Source organism: Periophthalmus magnuspinnatus, chromosome 8, assembly GCF_009829125.3.
Source record: "Periophthalmus magnuspinnatus isolate fPerMag1 chromosome 8, fPerMag1.2.pri, whole genome shotgun sequence".
In the NCBI taxonomy this organism is placed as follows: Eukaryota; Metazoa; Chordata; class Actinopteri; order Gobiiformes; family Gobiidae; genus Periophthalmus; species Periophthalmus magnuspinnatus.
Genome location: NC_047133.1, coordinates 15,168,208 through 15,189,794, shown reverse-complemented (window position 1 = coordinate 15,189,794; position 21,587 = coordinate 15,168,208). Strand labels below are relative to the sequence as shown.

Sequence of the window (21,587 nt, the reverse complement as noted above, 5' to 3'; positions counted from 1 at the left end):
AGAGTGGAGGTCTCTGAGGACAGTTCCACCCTCTGGACACTCCTCTGGTCAGTGCAATAACATGTCCCCTATGGACACTCCACCCTGCTCCTATCTGTGTAATGAGCCCTATATCAGCCAATCACAGCCCTGCCCTGCTTCTGTGTGTAACAAGCCTGATATCAGCCAATCACAGCCCTGCCCTTGTGTACAGTACATGACCTGTTTAATCTGAGATACATCTGAGACTATGGGGTTCTCTATCTGTGGAACCAAAAATATGTGAACTCTTGTGGGCCTTTGGGATAACGCGGAAACTACTTTTTGTTTTGTGTTTAAAGGTCCTATATTATGCAAAATTGACTCTTGTGAGCTGTAAGCCATGTTAGATTGTTGTTACCTCATCAAAAACATACCTGAAGTTGTGTTTTGTTTCATTTACACATGTTTGAGTTACACTTTATTATTAGTCTGTCTACATCTCCAAAGCTCAAAATGCTCTGTTCCACCTTGTGATGTCATGTAAGCGATAGTATTCAAGGTAACAGCTCCTTTTATCTTGGCAATACCAGAGATAAAATTATCCAAATGATTCTAGTGAAGGTGTGTGGAATTTAAAAACACAGTGGAGCACTTCCTGTATTACCACATGAAATCCCAAGGTGAAACAGCGTGTTTTCTGTTTGAGTGAACTCAGTCTAAATGGGTTTGTGTGCTAAAAATGTGTGAATGAAACAAAACCCAACTCCAGGTATGTTTTTGGTGAGGCTACAACATTATAACATACATCAGAAAATAGCATAATATTGGCCCCTTTTAATACAGCAGCCCCCTGAGCACATAATATAACATACATAAAAACATTACTTGACTATACAAATACATCACTAAGTAGACACATTTAACTCTCCTTCATTCACGCTCACTCATTTATGCTCACATTATTTACACATGGGGCAGTTTAGGTTTCTTTTCTGCCCAGAGTTAAAGGGCCCATATTACACTATTTCCTGATGTATGTTATAACGTTCTTTCCTCATCAAAAACATATCTGGAGTTGTGTTTTTTTTCATTCACACATGTTTAATAGACAGACACAGAAAACTGTGTTGCGGTGAGGTGTTTATGTTGTTACACTACAAAGAACATTATTTTAAATTAAACTTAAATTCAATTTTAAATTCATCGTTTAAATTCATCTTTTTAAAATCTGAAACTATTCCAAGTACTCAAGAGCTCACATACCCCCAGGTGTTCATGGGAAACAGTGATTTAAAGTGCATATGACAGGTTAGACTACTCATTTCTCTAAAGCACAGTTAACTTTTTAAAAAGTATTTTATAAAAAATTTGCCTAGTTTTTTCTACTTTTGTAATTTTGGTAATGTCTGTCATTTTACTTTCTGGTTGGACACGAGCAGCAGATATGACATACGCAGAGATAATTACATAATTGTTACCTAGCAACATTAATGTTAACATGGGTCAAAGCTTGTCTAAATTACACAATAGATTAACAGATTACTACAAAAAACAAAAATTGTTAAAAGGTTTAAATTGCCTGAAAAATTCTATGTGTGTAAATCATCTCCTATCCTACCTTTGTCATCAACACAAAAAACTCCATCCAAATGGCAGAGCCATTCTATTTTACAACTCACAACTACTTCTTTGATTTATTTATTTTTTAAGTTTTTGACTTTTCTTCACAAACTGCCACTGGACTGATGTAAAATTATGAAAAATATTTACCTCAGGTTCTATCCCACCAAACCAAGTAGAAAAATATATTAAACTGTCAAATGCACTTTAATGACTGATCCTTTGGAGAAGTAAATGGTCTTAAAAGTATGTGGTAAGGTCAGAGCTGGTTTTCTCAGGCCTCACTGTTGCGTGTGGCTAACAGCCGACGTCCCCCCTCTGACCAGCCCCTGCGGGGCCAGGAGCAGGCCTCTGATGTGGCTATGGGTGTTTGCTGTTTATTTCCTGTGGCACAGGAAGTCCCCTCCCCAAGCATCGGCCACAGAGCAGAGCTTTTAAGGAGAACGAAACATGTACATGTACAGAACTAAGGCAGTCTAGAGCTGGACCAGAAAACAGACCTGAGACCAGAGCTGAGGACCAGAGACAAACCTGAGGACCAGAGATTAGACAAGAGACCAGACCTAAGACCAGACCAGAGGACCAGAGGACCAGAGGACCAGAGGACCAGAGGACCAGAGGACCAGAGGACCAGAGGACCAGAGGACCAGAGGACCAGAGGACCAGAGGACCAGAGGACCAGAGACCAAAGACTAGACCAGAGAGACCACACTAAAGACAAGACCAGAAACCAGAACAGAAACATGACAAAGGAGGAGCTGAAGATCAAAACTAGACCAGACCTCAGAAACAAAACTCATAACCAGACTTAGCCCACACCTTATGACCAAATGTAGACCAGACCTGTGGACCAGGAATAGACTAGACCCGAGGAACCGAGCTGAAGACCTGATCATTAGTCCAGCACAGAGAGGTGAGTTTCCAAACCAGAACTTTATTTTTCCAGGCTCAAAAGCTCAAAAGCACTAGTAGGATTTACTAGTACTAAGCCTATGACATGTGAGCTGTATCTGGTAGAATAATTCACATCTATGACACATTATAGAGCTCAGTTACATGGACTTGAGTAACCTTTTAAAGTCATTGTAGTTTTCAAAGTACTTTTCTAGCGGCACTTTTACTCCTACTTGAGTAATATTTTTTTCTTGAAGACTCTTACTAAAGAGTTTTAAAAGTTGTGGTTTCTCTTTCCACTGTGAATAAGTCTACAAGTGATAAAAGCTTTGTTGACAATATAAAATGATTTAAACATTTGTGTTTCTTTCACTGCTCCCTCAGATATGATTTAGTTTGTCTCATTTATGTGCCTGTCTTTTGAAAAAACAAAACAAACTGATTTTGTGCATTATTTAATGTTTTGTCCTTCAAATTGCAATCACTTTAAATCATAAATCAGATGTTATAAGTTAGATGTGACAGATACTCTTTAAGTTACACTTTAGTAGTTTTTGCAAATACTTTTTTGCTCTTACTTGAATGATTTCTTGAAACACTACTTTGTACTTCTACTTGAGAAATATTATTTTGAAGTAATATTACTCTTACTTGAGTACATTTTTAGTACAAGTACTAAAATTAATATAATTGTTTATTGTAATTTTCTTCTATAGCACTATACACAGAATGTGTTATTGTAATAGCCCAGTAGTGAATCTGACCTGGTGTGCTTCTCATCTCTAGGTGGGTGCACTGTTGAGGCCTCTCTGGGCCCAGTCACTCCCAATCCTTGTACCAGTGTTTGGTCCTGTGACACTGGAGGGGTTTGGGGGAGGCTGCGCTACAGAATAGACCAGACTGTCAACTTACTGGAGGCCAGAGGGGAAGTGCCTGCGCCAATGAATACTTGAATTTACTGCTGTTACATTAAAGGGCCTATATTATGCAAATTTCTGATCCATGTTATAATGTTGTTTCCTCATCACAGACAGACCTGGATTTGTGTTTTGTTTCATTCACATGTGTTTAACACACAAACTCTGCATATTTAGGCTGCATTCTTCTCTCACACAGAAAACACTCAGCTCCACCTTGTAAAGTAATCAGATAGTAATAAAGTAAGTGCTAAAGAAAAGACTCCACTGTGTTTTTAAATTCCATACACATTCAATAGAATTATTTGAATAATTTCAGACTTGGATCTTTAAAGAGGGGGTGTTTTGCTTCTATGGGGTATTAACTACTAACACGTAACATATTTCAATCTCCATGTTATGTGTTATATTGTTTTTAAAGCACTATGTTCACTGAAAACAACAAATAACTTTCACTTTATAAATGTTTTTGATGCTCCGAGTCTCCTCTTTCTTTGGGCTCTGCACTGTCACTGCCTGTAATCGCCCGGATAGCAACTTTAGCGGTTAAAAGAGGAACAGAGTAGAGCTGAGCCAGTTAGTCCAGTGCAGACCCAAGTGCGTTTTATTTCCTCCACAACCATTTACAAAAAAACAAGGAAAAAGTTTAAAAGAATCATCATTTGCAGTACCTGTTACATACAACACCCTCTCACATAATCACTGAGATTTTTCCTTTTATAGAGCCTCTCCTTAATTGGATGAGCCCATTCTGTATAACAGGTAAATCTTTTCTCAGATCCAGTTCTGTTGTTAAAATTCAGCTCCAATCTATCAATGTACAAATTTATTCAATGAAATTGTCAATTAAAATAGAGCTCCGTTTAAATTCAATTATTTTGACAGTGGAAAATAATCACATTACCCACAAGCTAAAATATACAACACCCCTCCTTGTTAACCCCCAATGGTCTGCCCCGGAACCTTCCTAAGGTGCTTCGGCTCCCCGGGGACTCATTTGGCCGAAACACCTAGGCAGACAATATGGGTAAGTTAAAATTCTCACAATTCAATTACAAATCAAGTCAGTGCTACACATTTATCAATAAAACATTTTAAACATTTGTGTATGTCCTTTTCTTCCTGTTAGCCTCCATGATAGTAATGGACTAGCTACATTACACTGCCCCTTCAGAAGGACATCACAACACAATCAGTGTGCATCCTGCTAATGAAACTACTGCACATCGCATCTGATTTGTCTGTGCACTGTACTGTGTACAGTTTTGTATTATGTTTTGTGTATTTATGGAGAATTGTTGTTTTTCTAGTGTATTGTAAAGTAAAGCAGTTCAATTGTAGCTAAAAATAGCTGTTAACTTTAAAACTTTGAAGTCTGGAGATGTAGACAGACTAATAATGCAGGATTACTCAAACATGTGTGGATGAAACAAAATACAGCTCCTGGTCTGCTTTAGATAAGGTAACAACGTTCTAATGTGACAAAACTCTCACAAGAGTCAATTGTGTGTAACAGAGGACCTTTAAAGGTGCACTTAACTTTTTTGTTAGAGGCTCCACAGAGATGTTATTGCTTTGCCTGAAATATTCAATAATACTACATTAAACATTCCTTATCCTTATGGAGACAATCCAGTGACATCATCAGGCAAGTTACAGGTCAGATCTATGGAGAGACGACACTACTCATAGTAAAAATGCTAGTATTTTTGAGCAATAAAATACATAATTGAATACATGCATGAATTTAATGAGGGGATAAACACCTAAACTCTGTTTACAACCGCATTTCACATAGCGCTGCTAAACTGGGCAGTACCTGGAAGACTAAAGAGGAGAGTGAGGGGGGGGGATGGGCAGAGTCTAGTGGTATAAGGATCAGTGTGATTGGTCCAATAGGTATCCACACTTCAAACTTTTCCACTTCAGCCAGGTGTTTGTAATCAGAAAGTCCTGGCCATAATCAGGACAGTCCCATGTGATGTCACCAACTACTTGAAACTGCTGAGGCCACCGAAAGCAGCACACATCTAGATTTTGGTGTTTTTGACTACAAAGCTACAAATATCAACAGTTTGCAGTAAAGTTGATAAAAATGACTAGCAACAATATAGATAATGCTATCAAAACACCATGTACACAGTTTAGTAGCAAAAAAGTGTATTTAGTGTTTATTTCCACATTAATGCCATAATGCAATAAGATCAACAACATCTTAAACGGCGACCTTGAGAGCCTTGAAAGGCGCCTAACAAATAAAATGTATTATTATTATTATTATTATTATTAAAGGTGCGGAATGTTCCACAGTATTACATGCATCTATCTAGCATTAATGTGTTTAGAGATGTGGTTATTGCTCAAAAATACCTCGTTCTTACTGTTAGCGGGCTCGCCTCACCACAAATCTGACCTGTAACTTTGCCCATTGGCATCACCTGCTTTTCTCTGGAGATCGAAATGTTTAATAACATTCTTTGGAACTTCAAGGCATAGGGCTAACATTCCCATAGCAACATGCAGATGGTGTACGCTCCACAAGAAAAGTTACATAGTGCAGCTTTAATGTTGTATTGTCTTATAATTATAAAATGTGTGTGACAATAAAGACACATGTTTTGTATGCACTATTGAGAAAAAGATGAATAACTAGCCTATAAATTGTCCAATGAGAATGGCAGATAGCATTAAAGTCCAAGTATTTAACTTTTTGTCTCCATGTGTTATTGTTTTCCCTCACAGTGTGATATTACACTTGTCTTATTTTGATACTTAGGCCTATATCTTGAAAAATACATTCTTGCTCTTAGTGGGCTTGCCTCAACACAGAACTGCCAACTATTTTCTAATTATGATGTAGTTCTAATGAGAAAAAGACATTATTGCCTAAAATAAAAAGTGCCTATGACAGGCTGGACTACTCATTTTACCAAAACACAATTGTGATCATTATATTTAAGCTATTTTTGAATTTTTATTTTTTTTAACCAATTTGGGAATTTTTTAGGTTTCAGATTTTACTTCCTGGTTGGAAATCATGACATCACACTAGGGTATTCCATAATTCTTACCTAATCACTGTGTTGTACGTCTCTAATGTACACAGAAATTATTACGTGACAAAAAACCAAAAAAAAACCTATTCTCTCTATTTTTCAACTTTTCTTCACAAATTGTTTCTTGATTGGTGTAAACTATAATTTGTATTCAGGTGTGGAAAGTACTATTTACAAACACTCATGTTATTGTAATTGTTGCAAACCTCCTGAATAGATGGGAAACGGCAGCCTCTGGTGGAGAGAGACTACACTGATAACAATTTGGAGATGGATTTACAAGAAGAGCATGAAGAACACCAATTACAGCAATCAGCTATAGAGAAGAGACAGCTGGAACGTTATGGCTTTGAGACAAGATCACAATGTGGAGCACAAGCACCTTCAATCCATGCCCTCTTGCACATCAAGCTAAAAGAATCCATCCCTGATGAAGAGCAGGAAATTGATGAAAGAGAATTTTTAAGGAGCAAATTTGAGGAGATCAAAAGGAAAGGAAGGCAAAGACACAGACTATTGGTGCAAATACGTTTTCTATTAACAGAGCAGTGCATTACACACTAACCAAATGATAACCAGCATGAGTCTGGAGTAACAAACCACCACACAGCCCTACAACGGTCAAAAAGGCTGTAGTTATAGAAAACTGAAAGACGCATTCGAGCTCCACCTCCACATTTGGTTCCCCCTGGTGGTGCCTATTCACCACAAATAGCCATGAACAGTCATGCACCACTGCCTCCTCCTTCTTCAGTGGCTCCTCCTTCTTCTGTCATTGCTTATTGTGTATTTATGTTGTTCCTTTTAGAAACCATGAATTGTTTGGATGGAACAAGGAACTGTGAAACTGATCTCCATTATTTGTGATCAATTACATAATCGTACTAATCATACTTTTTTGGAGAGTTCTAACCTGTACTTGTACTTGAGTATAATTCTAACCATGTAATTCTAACTACTTACATTTAAAATCATATGAGTACTGAGTACAGCCCATTTGTCCCAATTCACAGCTGTTTCACTGTTGTCTCTGCTCCTCTTTAAAGCAACAAATACACATCACAGCAAAGAGAGCTCATCACAGAGGTCAGAGAGTATGCAGATTATGGCTTGGAGCAAAATTCAGCTTTAGTCTGTTTAAACACTCTTTAAACTTTAAACACTGATCTAGAATTATGCTAAAAACTAACTAGTAGCAAAGGCAGAGCAAGTTTATTTGTATCGCACAATTTATGCACAAAGTAATTGAGAGTGATTTAAAGATTAAAGACATAAAATCACAATACAAGCAAATCAAAACATAAATCTCATCTCAGTGACACTGTTTCAGATTTTAGCTACATAAAACTTAAACGCTGATTCCACATGTTTGGTCCTGACTCTGGGCACCAGCAGGAGGCCGGTCCCTGAAGTCCCCAGAATGTGAGATGGTTCATATGGCACTAACATGATGGAGATGTACTTTGATGCTAGGTAATGAAGAGACTTGTTCACAAGCAGAGCTGCTTTAAAGTCTGTTCTCTGAGCCAGTGGAAGCCAGTGCAGACACATGAGCACAGGACTTATGTGCTTGTACTTCCTGGTTCTAGTCAGGACCTGAGCAGCAGCATTCTGGATGTACTACAACTGTCTTACCCCTCTTTTGGAAAGGCCAGTGAGCAGGTTGTTACAGCAGCCTAACTTTCTGGAGACAAACGCATAGGTAAGTCTCTCCAAGTCTGGTTTAGACAGTATTTTTCAAATGTACATTTTACATTTACTTAAGTAGCCTACAATTTTGGAAACAGCAGGCTACTTGTTCTTGTAAGTAAGTAAATATTTTAGCCATGTAACTGTACTTTTACTCAAGTTAAGTTCAAATTTGCAGTATTCTTTTCACCACAGTTTATATTTACAACAGGTATTATTCATAGACTGTATATATAAATGGACATTGCTAACCTGCGATGCCCATTTAGTGGCATCGCTTGATGTGTTTCTGGCCCCATCGTAAATTTGTCACCCCTCTCTCTGTAACTGCTGCAGTGATCATTGTCATTTTGGTCTTTAAATGTTAGTACTGATTCATTCTAAATGATCCTGGTGTTTTTATTTCTCCATTTAGCGATGATATGAACATCAATAACAGACAAATCAGGTGCCTTCTTTCCCCGAGATCGCTCCTGCTAGCATTGGCAAAAGGTTTGATTGACAGCGTTACTAAGGGCCCGCTCCCTGCTAAACCAACATTGCGAGCAGGAAGGGGCGTTACGTTCAGCAGCCTGGCTCTGGATTGGCTGTTTGGGTGCTATGATACTCAGGGTCAGTTCTCTGCTCCACATTCCCCCTGTAACTGCTCGCCTTGATGAGCTTCAGTTGACTGGAGCTGAATGCTATAGGTGACATCACACCCACTTAGTAAACTTCTTTATACAGCCTATGGTATAATCCCAGAAAATTAAGTAAAAAAATAGAGAATTGTCAAAACCTGCCAACAAAAATACAAGAATTAAAATAAAAGCTCTGCCACTTGTGATGTAATAGTTAGTTTATCCCCAAATAATTGTAATAAAGCCAAAGCAAGGCAAGTTTATTTGTATAGCACAATTCGTACACCAGGTAATTGTACACAAGGTAAAGTGCTTTACAGAATAAGAAAGACATTAAAATCATACAAATCAAAAGATAAATAATTACAAATAATCATCATAAAATTACCATTAAAACAGAAGAGTACAGAAAAAAATAACTTTCAGTCATATGCACATAAATAACCCAGAACTAGGTAATTATTTCTCTGATCTAAAATATGGGGAAGTGTTTGTTTTTTTCTGGGCCACGCTTCCCTGTGTTAACGTCACCACAGGGGCGGGGCTATGCGCGCGCAGTCGCAGACACGCGCAAGACTCACCGCGGAGCAGCGACCGAAACTCGGAGACGCGGCGCACACTCGGGACTTTAAGGTACGACCTCCCCCCATCATTCGGTCTGTTCCCAGCCTCTACGCAGAGACACGCGGGGGTGAAGGGCTTGTCCACGGGTAAACCTGTTCTTTGTAGAGGTTTGTTGAGTGGAGGTATTTCCTGGTGGCGGCGGGCGCCGGCGGGACATCGGTCAGTCTGCTTCATTCAGACAAAATGAAAGTGTTTACTACTCATGTACGACGTGATAGGAGCAGACCGAGAACTGAGAGGTGCAGAGGGGATACAAACTTCCCTTAAAGTTTAGGGAGAATCAGTATTGTTACCAATTGTTGGTGTATTTATACATATCAGATGATCGGCCTAAGCAACTGTTTAAAAGTTTGAGCTGCTGTGATTATTGATGTAATGTGTAGGCTATGTGCACATTGTGACAAAACAAACCGTAGTCTTTAAATTTAGTTATTTCTTGTAATAGCTTACTTATAGATAGTAAGATAGGCTATTACAAGAAATACTACACTTTTTAACCTGGTGAGTGGTCACATTTATAAACGTTGTTACTATGGTCTTATGATATGGGTGGGTTTTAGATGTAGCCTGTGTATATCTGATGTTTTTCTTCCAAATAGCCTTTCCCAATCAGTCCGGAGTTAGTCATAATGTAGATTAGGCTTAAAGGTGTGCTATGGAGATGTCATTGCTTTGCCTGGATTGTTCCACAGTGTGGTATTAAATGTATCTCCATGAAGACAAGCAGGTGACACTACCAGGCCAAGTTACAAGTCAGATCTGTGGAGAGATGATATATTATGAAGCATTAAGTTATTTCCCAAAAAGCTACAGAATATACTTGTATTTTATTCCCCCATCAACCCAAAACATGCACAATAGGTCAAATCCTCCAAGGTAGTCCTGACCAAGACTAGCTCAAGATCTGGAGACATGTCACACTGCTCCTGACAGGTTTAACCCAGACACACTAAAGGATGGGTCAAATGCAGGTTTAGCTCAGAGACAAGGAAGGATGGATCAAATCCAGATTTAACTTGGAGACACTGAAGGATCAAATGCAGAGGACAAATTCCCCTTTAGGGACTATAAAGTGTTCCTTAACCATACAGTGCTGTGAAAAATGATTTGTCCCCTTACTGATTTCTTACTTTTTCGGCACCTTTGTCATGCTTAGCCATTTCAGATCAAGAAAGCTTAAATAGTAGAGAATTAACTCACAAGTAAACACAAAATGCAGCTTTAAGTGCCAATTTTATTTATTATCAGAAAAAAACATCTGAACCTACATACCCATGTGAAAAATAATTGCCCCCTAAACCTAATAACTGGTTGAACCACCCTTAACAGCAACAACTGCAGTCAATCGTTTGCGATAACTAGCAGTGAGTCTTTCACATCTCTGTGGAGAAATACTAGCCCACTCTTCTTTGCAGAAATGTTTTAAATCAGCCACATTGGAGTGTTAACACTGACCTTTACTGAGGCAAGTGAGGCCTGCAGTTATTTAGATGTTCTTCTGGATTCCTTTGTGACCTCTTGGATCAGTCGTTGCTGTGCTCTTGGGGTAATTTTTGTAGTCCGGCCACTCCTGAGAAGGTTCACCATTGAACTGTGCTTTCTTCATTTGTGAATAATGGCTCTCATCGTGGTTCGCTGGAGTCCCAAAGATTTAGAAATGGCTTTGTAACCTTTTCCAGACAGAGACATGTCAATTACTTTTCTTCTCATCTGATCCTGAATTTCTTTGGGTCACGTCATGATGTCTTGGGTTCAATATGGCCTACTTCACCTTGTCACACAGGTTCTATTTAAGTGATCTCTTGAATTGAAAGGTCTGGGAGCATCAGGCCTGGGTTTGGCTATAAAACTGAACTCAGCGTTCCAGAATAAAATCATTAATCACATATTATTCACAAGGGGGGGCATATTATAACAAGGGGGGCAGTTACTTTTTCACACAGGATCATGTAGGTTTGGATAGTATTTTTCTCTTAACAAATAAAATTATCATATTTTATGTTTACTTGGGTTATCTTTGTTTAATATTTAAATTTGTTTGATGATCTGAAACAGTTAAGTGTGACACACATGCAAAAAAGTATGAAATCAGGAAGGCTGCAAATACTTTTTCACAACTCTGTACTTACTTTCACTCCCCTGTGTATTGTGCAGTGATGAGCCATGGAAAATGGAGGCCGCCTCCCCTCCTCCTCCTCCGTATCCTCGGTGTCCTCCGTGTCCTTGCTGGAGGTCAAGGCCGAGTCTCGACTGGTACTTCAGGCTTTTCTGCACCGCACCGCTAACATACCTCTGACAGAGCGGCCTGGCAGGGTGGGAGGAGCCTACCGTGACCACAACAAGCTCAGGTAACCAAGGTGACAAACCAGAGAGGAGAGCAGGAATACGTAATCAGTCAGGAACAAATAACAAATTAGAGAGGGGCTGAGAAATGATCAGTCAGATAGGACGGCAAGGGCAGGTAACTGACTAAAGAGGAGAGAACAAGAACAGAGAACCAATCAAAGAGAAGAGCAAAGAACTCATGGCTGTCCATGATGAGCCCGATGAGAGTGCCGTTGTCTCAAACTTGATCAGCTTTACGGCGTGTCGGCTGAGGTGCAGCAGTTGGTGTTCAGGGAGAAGAGCAGGGGAGAAAGTGCACAGCTCTGTGAAGATCCTGTGCTGATTGTTCCAGTATGAGAGACAGTCTTTCCTAGCTGCATGTGTTGACTCATGTCCATCTGTGGTCCCGCTGCAGATGGAGTCAGGCAGAGCAAATAGAGCTTGTCCTGGGGCAGAGCAGGGAGGATTGAACCATAGACTGTATATAAATAAACATAGCTAGCTTGCTAGCCATTGCGCTCCCAATGGGTACTGAGTATGTTCCCCTATGTTGCACGTTGCAAGTAGCATGTTGTCTTTCTGTAGCTACTGATGTCATGCTTGTCATTTAGATCTTAACCTGCTCTACATGATCCCGGTGTTTTATTTAGCTATTTTGTCCATAAATCAATAAATCAATCAATAAATGAACATTAATAATAGACATATCAGGCACCTTCTTTCCCTGAAGTTGATCTTGCTATTTTTAGCGACAGGTTTGATTGACTGTGTTGTGAAATTCACTCTCACTGCTAAATCAGTGGTTCAACAGGCTCGCTCTGGATTTGCTATTTGATTGCTATGATACTCATGGTTGGAATTCTAAATGTGTAACTTGGCTTCAAATTCGCCCCTATAACTACTATCATTTGGCTGGAGTTGAACACTATGGATGATGTCACACTCTCTCAGTCCACTTTTTTATATGATCTATGTGAATGCAGAGCTGAGGTCCACAAACCGAATCCTGGCATAGGTTCCTGTGGACTCCAGGTGCTGCAGGATCTAGTGGAGGGCCAGGCTCATAGCATTGTCTAGAGGCCTGTTGACTCTGTAGCTGAACTACATGGGGTCCAGGAGGAGGGAGGTGATGGACTTGATGTGGTACCATATGTTCAAAAGTCTTCATGACTACAGACTTCAGGGCTACAGGCCTATAGTCATTGAGACCAGTGATTTGGGACTTCTTGGAGACAGAATTGATTGTAGAGGAAAGAAGCAAGGGCTGTTTACCAATCAGAGTGGAGATAAGGACAGGTAACCAATCAGAGAACTGCAGTTGTTAACCAATCACAGAGCAATGTAACCACAGGGCAAGCAATGACAGAGTGGCACACATCAGGTAACCAATCAGAGAGTTGCAGAGAGGAGGAATTAGTAGATCAGTAGTATGGGTTGGCACTGGGCAAGTGAATGATATAGGACTCATGATATTACCATCTAAAGGAGTGGTGATGTACCCCCTCCTCCTATTGGCCAGCCTCATGCTCTGAGGGGGTGACAGATAGATTTGTCCAATCACAGCAAAATATGAACTTTGACAAATGATGATGCCATTAGCTTTGCTTTCTTAATAGTGACAATTCAAGGCTATCAGGTACTCAGATTGTAATGAAAAGCAATATACTACCACATTCTCAGATACAGTTCCAAAGGGTGGGAGGGCTGGGACTCTCAGGCCGAGGAGCTCAGCTCTGGAGATGAGAAGAAGAATGGCTTCATTGGCCTTATTAAACAGCTGCCACGACGGAGCATTCGCTCACCCAAGGGCCCCCCCCGAGGCAAGAGCACACATCAGAGGGACCATGAGGTGAGCTCTCTCCATCAGCGCCACTATACCTGCACTCCAGCTAGATATTCCTAACAAGGATCCCAGCTCAGATATGAGAAAGGGTGATGGATGATGATGTGATTGATTGATTGATTGATGTAAGTGTTGCTCCTGTCCTCCAGGATGAGCAGGGCTCTCAGGTTTCATCAGATGAAGAAGACTCTGACAAGAAGAAAAAGATGAGCAGGAAGAAGATCAAACGCCAACTGACCAGGTTCTTCAAGAGGAGGCTAGACAAAGAGAAGGACAAGGAGAGGGACAAGGAGAGGGACAAAGAGAAGGACAAAGAGAAGGACAAGGTGAAAGAGAGAGAGCCTTGCCCGCCTCCTCCCTCTACCCGGCCCAGCACCCTGCCCCTGGGCCCCCCCGCGGCCCCAGAGAACTCCCCGCTGGTCATCTCCCCCAGTAAGACTATCACAGTGCAAGTATAGATGTTCCTCTGCTGTGTGGTTAGCACTTTGTGTGACTTTGTGTGTGTGTGTGCAGGCCACCCTCCGGAGTTCTACGAGGAGGTAGCTGAGCGTCTGGAGCAGATCGCCTACAGGAGCTCCACCATCAAGAGGCCGTCCCCCAAGCCTCCCATACAAAAGCCCCCTGAGCAAGAGTCCCCTCCAAGGCAACCCTCTCCAGGTATGCACGGACTCACCACAGCCCGATGCACTGGAGCTTGGTCTGACATTTTTGTTAAAGAAGACATACTATGTCTATTATGCGATATTGTACCAGATTGAGATGTGTAGCACAAGTTCTACACATTTATCAGTCTGGAATGGCTCAAAAGTTTGGACAAACCTTTTCATTTTTATATCTTCTTTATTTTCATAATTATTTACACTACAGAGTCTCACTTAAGGCATCAAAGCTATGAATGACACACAACTTAAAAGTTGGTTTAGATTGAATTATTATTTTTTTTTAATAGCCACCCTTTGCTTTGATCACTGTTTTGCCAGGGGTTTGCAGCACTGTCAACAAAGCAAAGGGTGGATACTTTGAGAATTTTAAACCTACGGTAATATATAAAAATATATAGTGGAATTATTTCACGTTTTTTCTTAAAACTACATTATTCCATACATTTTGCTTTATATATTTTATGTTGTCTCTATGTATATATGTGTATAAAAACATTGAATGGGAAGGTGTGTCCAAACTTTTGACAGGTAGTGCAAGTCGTTTTCACATGTCAGCTCGCTCTCTGGAGGCAGAAGGAGACCGTTGCTGATATTACGCTGATTCAAATGGCCTCATCAGACGAAAGTGTTAAACAGCAGCTCTGCAGCTCCCATTGATACAAATCTATGTGATCAGACTGCCTTTTTAGCCAATTCCAAGCACTTCTACTTGCATTGCAGACTGTATACGTCGATCTGAGATCGGCTGCATTCACAGCACACTCGCCGTACACCTGAGTATGAGTGGGGCTGCTCCAAGACCTGTTTCAAGCGCTCTCAGGTCGGCCATTTACTGCGGTCCAGATAGTGACTATCACAAGCGGACTGCTCTCGGAGCAAAAGCTCTTTTATGCCAACCTAACAACCTAGCAATGTACGAATAAAAAAACAAAACAAAAAAAACTTGATACTCAGAAAAGCTCTAAACATTTTAATACCACTGCTGCAAGCAGCGGATTCCTGTCCATTTTACTTTGTGCCAATAATTCCCCTTATAGTATAGGCTATGCATCATCATTTCTTAGCAAAAGAAAAATATAAAATCTGTCAACTGGACAAAACGTTATAGGAGTGAAGACGTTTCACTGCTCATCCAGGTGGATACTGCTTTATCTATCTGAAGGGAGGAGCTAACTACACTGAAACTCACCTAAACTATTGTTTACAGGTTCTGTTTGTCTGTTTGTAGGCTATGTCTATTCTGCTACCCTAAGTGTGTACTGTGTCTGAGTCCTACTTAGCATAGGCATTCAAGCCCCTAATGAGTGACTTCACACCTATTAGCATTCAGGGTAGCCCCAGATTGTTTTCTATGTTTTGCTTTCGGTCGACTTTGGGTCTGGGTCCCATCAGATGTCGTCTTCACTCCTACAACGTTTTGTCCATTTGACAGATTTTATATTTTTCTTTTACTATGGATCACACCTGGATGACTGAGCTATTACGCAGATATTATTTCTTGAATATTATTGGTCAAGCCTATTATACAGATCATAGCTGCTTATTGTGCTAAAGGAAGGAGATAAGTGAACTAGTGTCATGACATCTGTGTACATCCATTTAAGGACATATGTAAACACATTTAAAACCATGTTAGGTCAGCACTGTTGTAGCAGGTTAAACATGGCCTGTGTCTTTGTAAATGAGAAAGTGTTTGGTGTTTTTCAGTGTATGACAAAGAGACGATGGTGAAGAGGCTGGTGGACCTTATTACTCTGGAGGGAGACGCAATCAACATTAAGGTTCTACACTTTTGCTATTTTTTGTTAATTCTATTTGCTCCTCTCATGAAAAAGCAATGTGTACATATAGTAGTCGACATTTCCATGACTGAAGCTGATATGAAGAAAGAATATGTTTGTTTTTTATCATATTATATCATTGTGCATTGTCGTAAATGCACCTGCTCCTGGATTTTTACAGGTATTAAAAACATCAAAACTCATTAAAAAGGGGGTATTATGCAAAATAGATTTGTTTTCTCATCCAAAAATTGCCAGAAGAGGTTTTAAATGCCATCCCTGCATGTTTGCATGTTTTAGCGATCTCTCCTGAGCCCTATTTTAACCCTCCTTACGGTTTGCTGTAAGATACTCTGCAATGCTCAGCCCACGAGCCAAGAAAGGTAAACTGTATGTAGTAACTTCACAAACCTGGTGCGATGTACAGAAGTTTCATTAGCGGTCTAAAATTCAACAATTCAAAGTCACACATCTTTGTAACAAAAGAAAAATATAAAAACTCTCAACTGGACAAAACGTAGGGGTGAAGACGTTTCACTGCTCATCTGATCCGCTTCTTCAGTTCTGGTCAGATTACTGGTGCGCACTGCCTTATATCAATCTGACGGGAGGAGCTAGCTACACTGAAATTCAAAACACATATTGTTTACAGTTTCTGTTTTTGTAGGCTAGGTCACTTGTGCTACCCTAAGTGTGCACTGTGCCTGAGTCTTACTTTGCATAGTCATTCAGGCCCCTAATGAGTGATTTCACTCATATTAGCATCCTGGCTAGCCCTACTGTTTTCTTTGATTTGCTTTGGGTCTAAGGATGGAGTTATAGATCGGGGATAGATGATGTCTGAGACCCTCATTCCTCAAGGAAGGTCTTTCCTAACAAACCTGCTTCAGTAACTTCCCTCTCAAACCATTTTGTTTGTTTGGCTCAGATCTGTCACTCACTACCTTCAGAGCTCCTCGGGACCCCAATCTGCTGTATATCTCCATCTCAAAGCCACTAACCACTCCTTTGAAGATAGTGAGGTCAATAGGTGTTTTGAGTTTCAGTGTAGCTTGCTCCTCCCTTCAGATAGATATAAGGCAGTGTCCACCAGTAATCTGACCAGAACTGAAGAAGCGGCTTGGATAAGCAGTGAAACGTCTTCACTCTTCACTCCTACAACATTTTGTCCAGTTGACAGATTTTATATTTTTATTTTTTTACTTTGGCTTAGCTTCAGAGATCAGATGAGATGGAGTCTTGACAAACAGGTTTGGCCGCACTTATACTTAATAAATACCAAAGAACCAGTAATTTCCTGAAAGTTATGTTTAATCTGCTGACAAACAGAATTCTTATCAAACATATACGTCATACATATACATATATGTCCTTCTGAGTTTCCGCTTCACTATGATTGGTTAAACCCACCTGTCACTCACTAAGAGCATGGTGGAGGCTGACCAATAGGAGTGGGTGTGTCTGTGTATGTGATATATCTGGTATGTCACCGGTCCTTGTACATGTGTGTTTACATGTGTGTTCACATGCATGTTCACATTTATGTTTACGTGTCTTTACATGTACATCTCAGATTGAATCAGATCCGTTCCTGCGCTCCAGTCTGTCCCGTCTGTCCTACACATCCTTTGCCCACCTCCAGGATGCCGTAATCAATGATCTGAGGTTGTGCGATGTGCCAACCCCGCCCCCTGACACCAGCCCCACTCTGCGCCGCATCGCCGTCTCTATGGAGGTGTCCCGCCGCATCGTTACGGCGACTGGGACCCAGCGCATGCAGGGCTACGCCGAATGCTACATGGAGAACTTTGCCCCCTGGGTCAAGCGTCAAGGAGGATGGGTACGGATATTTTCTGATCTATGTTATGTTGTTTCCTCACAAAAAATATTCCTAGAGTTGTCAGTTTAATTCCTCAGTTCTTCAGGTATGATCCATAGTAAAAAAAAAATCAAATCTGTCAACTGGACAAAAAAGTTGTCGGAGTGAAGACGTTTTGCTGCTCATCCAAGCCCCTTCTTCAGTTCTGGTCAGATTGCTGGTGGACACTGCTATCTATCTGCTGGGAGGAGCTAACTACACTCAAACTAACAAACCTATTGTTTATTTCTATTTGTTGACAAGGTCTATTAAGTTTCACTACGTGTGAATCGTGCCCGAACATATTTAACATAATCATTCATTCACCGAATGCTTGATCTCACACCTAGTATTAGCATACTGCCTGGCCCTAATGTCTTCCTTTGTTTAGATTTAGGTATGTGGATAGTTATAAATAGGAGATGGATGATATTTAAGACCCCCATTCCTGTTCAAAGAAGGATTGTCTTTTCTAACAAAAATTGCCTCTTTAACTCCCTTCTCAAGCCATTTATTCTTGCCATTTATTTATTCTTTGGTTAAGATCTGTACTTCACTAGATTCAAAGGAGTGGTCAGTGTCTTTGAGATGGAGATGTATGGCAGATTGGGGCCCCGAGGAGCTCTTGCAACTTCTTTTATGGAGTGGCTATTTTGTTTCTCCAATATAACGTTCACTGAAGCCTTCACTACAGTGGATGGAGTAGACCACATTGCTCTCTCTGACCGGCCTATTTCAAACCTACAAACACTTCATCACCCAAAGGACAAAACCCCAAGCCAATGATTATGCTAAATATGACTCAGGTACAGTTCACACACACAGTGTAGCTCAATAGCCTACAAACAGAAACTGTAAACAATTTGTGTTTTAGTTTCAGTGTAGTTTGTTCCTCCCTGCAGATAGATATAAGGCAGTGTCCACAAGCAATATGACTAGAACGGAAAACGCATACCGGTATATGGTAATACAAGAAGTGCTTCACTGTGTTTTTAAACCCCATACATCTTCACTAGAATCATTGGATGATTTCAGGGCAGGAATTATCAATCTCCACTGAGCAAAAGGTAAAAGGAGCTGGTAACTTGAAAACTACCACTACATGACATCACAAGGTGGAGGATTTTGAAGTTTGGAGTTGTAGACAGACAAATAATAAAGGATTACTTAAACATGTGTGAATAAAACGTAACACAACTCCAGGTATGTTTTTGAGGAGTCTAACATGGCTTAAAGCTCACCCGAGTCAATTTTGTGTAATATAGGACCTTTAATATGTTGTGGCCACTATACAGGCTGCAAAAAATGTGCACCTAATTTGTCAAGCAAATGTTAGATGGACAAGATAGTTAGCATGACATAGATAATACTATTGAAACACACACACACGTCTGAAGAGGTTTTAGATGTCATCTATGTCTGTTTGAGTATTTTGGCAGTCTCTCCCTATTCGAACTCTTAGCTGTAAGATTCTGTGCAATGCCTACAAGCCTACATTGCCCATGTTCCCACACGACAAGTCTCCATAAATATACAAAAGGGTGATACAAAACTGTACACAACAACTTCGCAAACCTGATGCGATGCGTTGTTTGTGGGATGCACGCTGATTGTGTTGTGATAGTGCACTGCAGAAGCAATAACTTGGCACGGAGAGCAAAGGAAGGGAGGACTCAGACTGTCAGGAATGAAATATGTTAATACGTTGTTTTTAGCAAATACAGTATTTTCAAAACAATAAAAGGTAACATAGTGATCTAAATGTGTTAGCAGTTAATACCCCATCTTTTGGTAATACTGTAAATCTACTTTCATCAGGATAGACATGAAATTTTTGTAGTGAACCAATCCAGCACAGGTGTCATGTGAACTGCTTTCTTCTTCCCTGTGAGTACAGATAGATGTAGAGGAGGTCGTTTGTGGCATTTTTAATAATTGTGATCATCGCACACGATTATAATCACCCAGAATGCCTCATGTTTTCAATCTGCAGAATTTGCCGGAAAAAAGTCACAGCTCTGAGGGCAAACACGAGCAACGTGCACATTTGCGGGACAACCATCCTTTTGCATCGTTTGTCAAACTTGAGCTGAAAATATTCATCCTAAGTAACATGTGAAACAAATTATTGAATGTAGTTTGTGTTAGTTTGGACTTGTATGAATAATAGTAGGTGTTTGTGTCGACTTTGTTATCGCTAGGTTAGCACTACGATGCCAGTATATCCTTTACTATAACCTTTTTCTGGGGGCTTCCTCAGGCTTTTTCATGTGTTTTTTTTATAGTCAAGAGGTATATAATTGGCACATTTATTATTCATTCATTGTTAATTTCACTTGCAGAAAAAAAAATAAAGGTGATCGCTCAGACACCTGCAAATTGTATGATAAATGTTGTTTTAATGACTCTTTTAAAAACTGTAAACTTTGGTTTAATAATTATCATGATATCGTTAATCGTGATTATTTTGGTCAAAATAATCATGAGTCTAAATGTTAATATTGTCCCATCCCTAGACGAGACAAAACAGGAGACAGAGCAGTACACTGTTAACACCATACAGCAGGAATTTAAACGTATAACGATGGGCTTTCTCTGGACAGAGTATGCTATATTTAGAAAACAGTTTTGTCTAGCCAATAGACAGGCAAACGTTAGTGCACTTGGTTATATTACAGTAGCAGGTGGTCTCTTATGGGCACTGATAAAACAATCAATAGAGCAATTGTAGTGTGAAAATAACTCAGGACACTTGTTTATAAGCAGCCGAAATCATACATAATATAGTGTATATTCAAACTATATGCAAAAATATTTATCTATGTTGTGGCAGTTATCACAATTATGCTCAATGCTATGAATTGTGTGAAAAGACGTGTGCCCCCACTGCCTAGATGAGTGCTCGCACAGACGGAGCCTGGCCTCTGTAGGCCTCTCACAAAGGTTTAGCTCTTATCACAGGAGCAGCTCAAACGTGTGCCTGAAGACGGATTTGTGTAATTGTGGAACAGGAAGTGATGGTGCTGTTGTTGTCACAGGAGAATGTGATGGACCTGGAGGACGAGTACGACTGACCCTCACAGGACCACCGCACACACTAGAGCGCTAAAATCTGTGAGAAGACACTATGAGAAGACACACCTATCAACTGTATTTATATGAACAATATGAAAGTATTCATACACTTTTTAACAGGTTTGATTTGTTTCTTTCTTAAAGGTAAATATTGTATTTTACAGTCTGTTTATTATAATGTGTGAAACTTATGGTGCTGTTTAAAACACCACTTTTACTTTGGACAAATGTTACTGTAAACGACTTTATTTATTAGTCCCACTATGGGGAGGTAGTTGTGTGTCAAGTGTAGCACAATGACGTCTGACGCAGATATGATGTTGCACTGTTTTTTTCTCTGTCAAATAACATGAGCTGCTAGTACATGATGTGTAATGGCCAATCTCCTATTGGCCGTTGGTTTAAACATGCATAATCCTCCAGCTAGGTATTCCCTGGGCTCCTCACTAGTTATCCAGGCACACTACTGTAGGATGGGCCAAATGTAGCGGACAGTGCAATCTACCGTAAACTTTAATGCAACTGTTTGTACAATACATTAATGTAGTAGCTGGTGCTTTTATTTGAAACATAGGTTCATAAAGTAAAGTACATTTACATATTTACATGACAAGTTTACTCAAAGGACCAAAATGAGACTTGTGTTATGCATTAACTTTCAT

General features: G+C 40.0%; 1 protein-coding gene across 2 annotated transcripts; it reads left to right on the top strand.

The window, feature by feature from the left end:
* The first annotated feature begins 8,097 nt into the window (after positions 1-8,097).
* bcl2l12 (BCL2 like 12) lies at positions 8,098-20,962 on the top strand. Of its 2 annotated transcripts, none has more exons than XM_055223611.1 (8): positions 8,098-8,150; positions 11,536-11,729; positions 13,387-13,555; positions 13,699-13,981; positions 14,063-14,206; positions 15,919-15,992; positions 17,566-17,832; positions 20,889-20,962. In XM_055223611.1, the coding sequence occupies exons 2-8, from the start codon at positions 11,545-11,547 to the stop codon at positions 20,922-20,924; spliced, it is 1,158 nt and encodes a 385-aa protein (XP_055079586.1). In that variant the 5' UTR covers positions 8,098-8,150; positions 11,536-11,544; the 3' UTR covers positions 20,925-20,962. The 2 variants fall into 2 exon arrangements, with proteins under 2 accessions (XP_055079586.1, XP_055079585.1); XM_055223610.1 differs by lacking the exon at positions 8,098-8,150 and adding an exon at positions 9,311-9,390.
* Positions 20,963-21,587: the final 625 nt, after the last annotated feature.

Excerpts from the sequence above, each read along its gene's own strand:
- bcl2l12 (XM_055223611.1), top strand. The coding sequence starts at position 11,545 with ATGGAAAATGGAGGCCGCCTCCCCTCCTCCTCCTCCGTATCCTCGGTG. Across the intron at positions 11,730-13,386 it reads CGTGACCACAACAAGCTCAG|ATACAGTTCCAAAGGGTGGG; the intron begins GTAACCAAGGTG and ends CCACATTCTCAG. Across the intron at positions 17,833-20,888 it reads TCAAGCGTCAAGGAGGATGG|GAGAATGTGATGGACCTGGA; the intron begins GTACGGATATTT and ends TTGTTGTCACAG.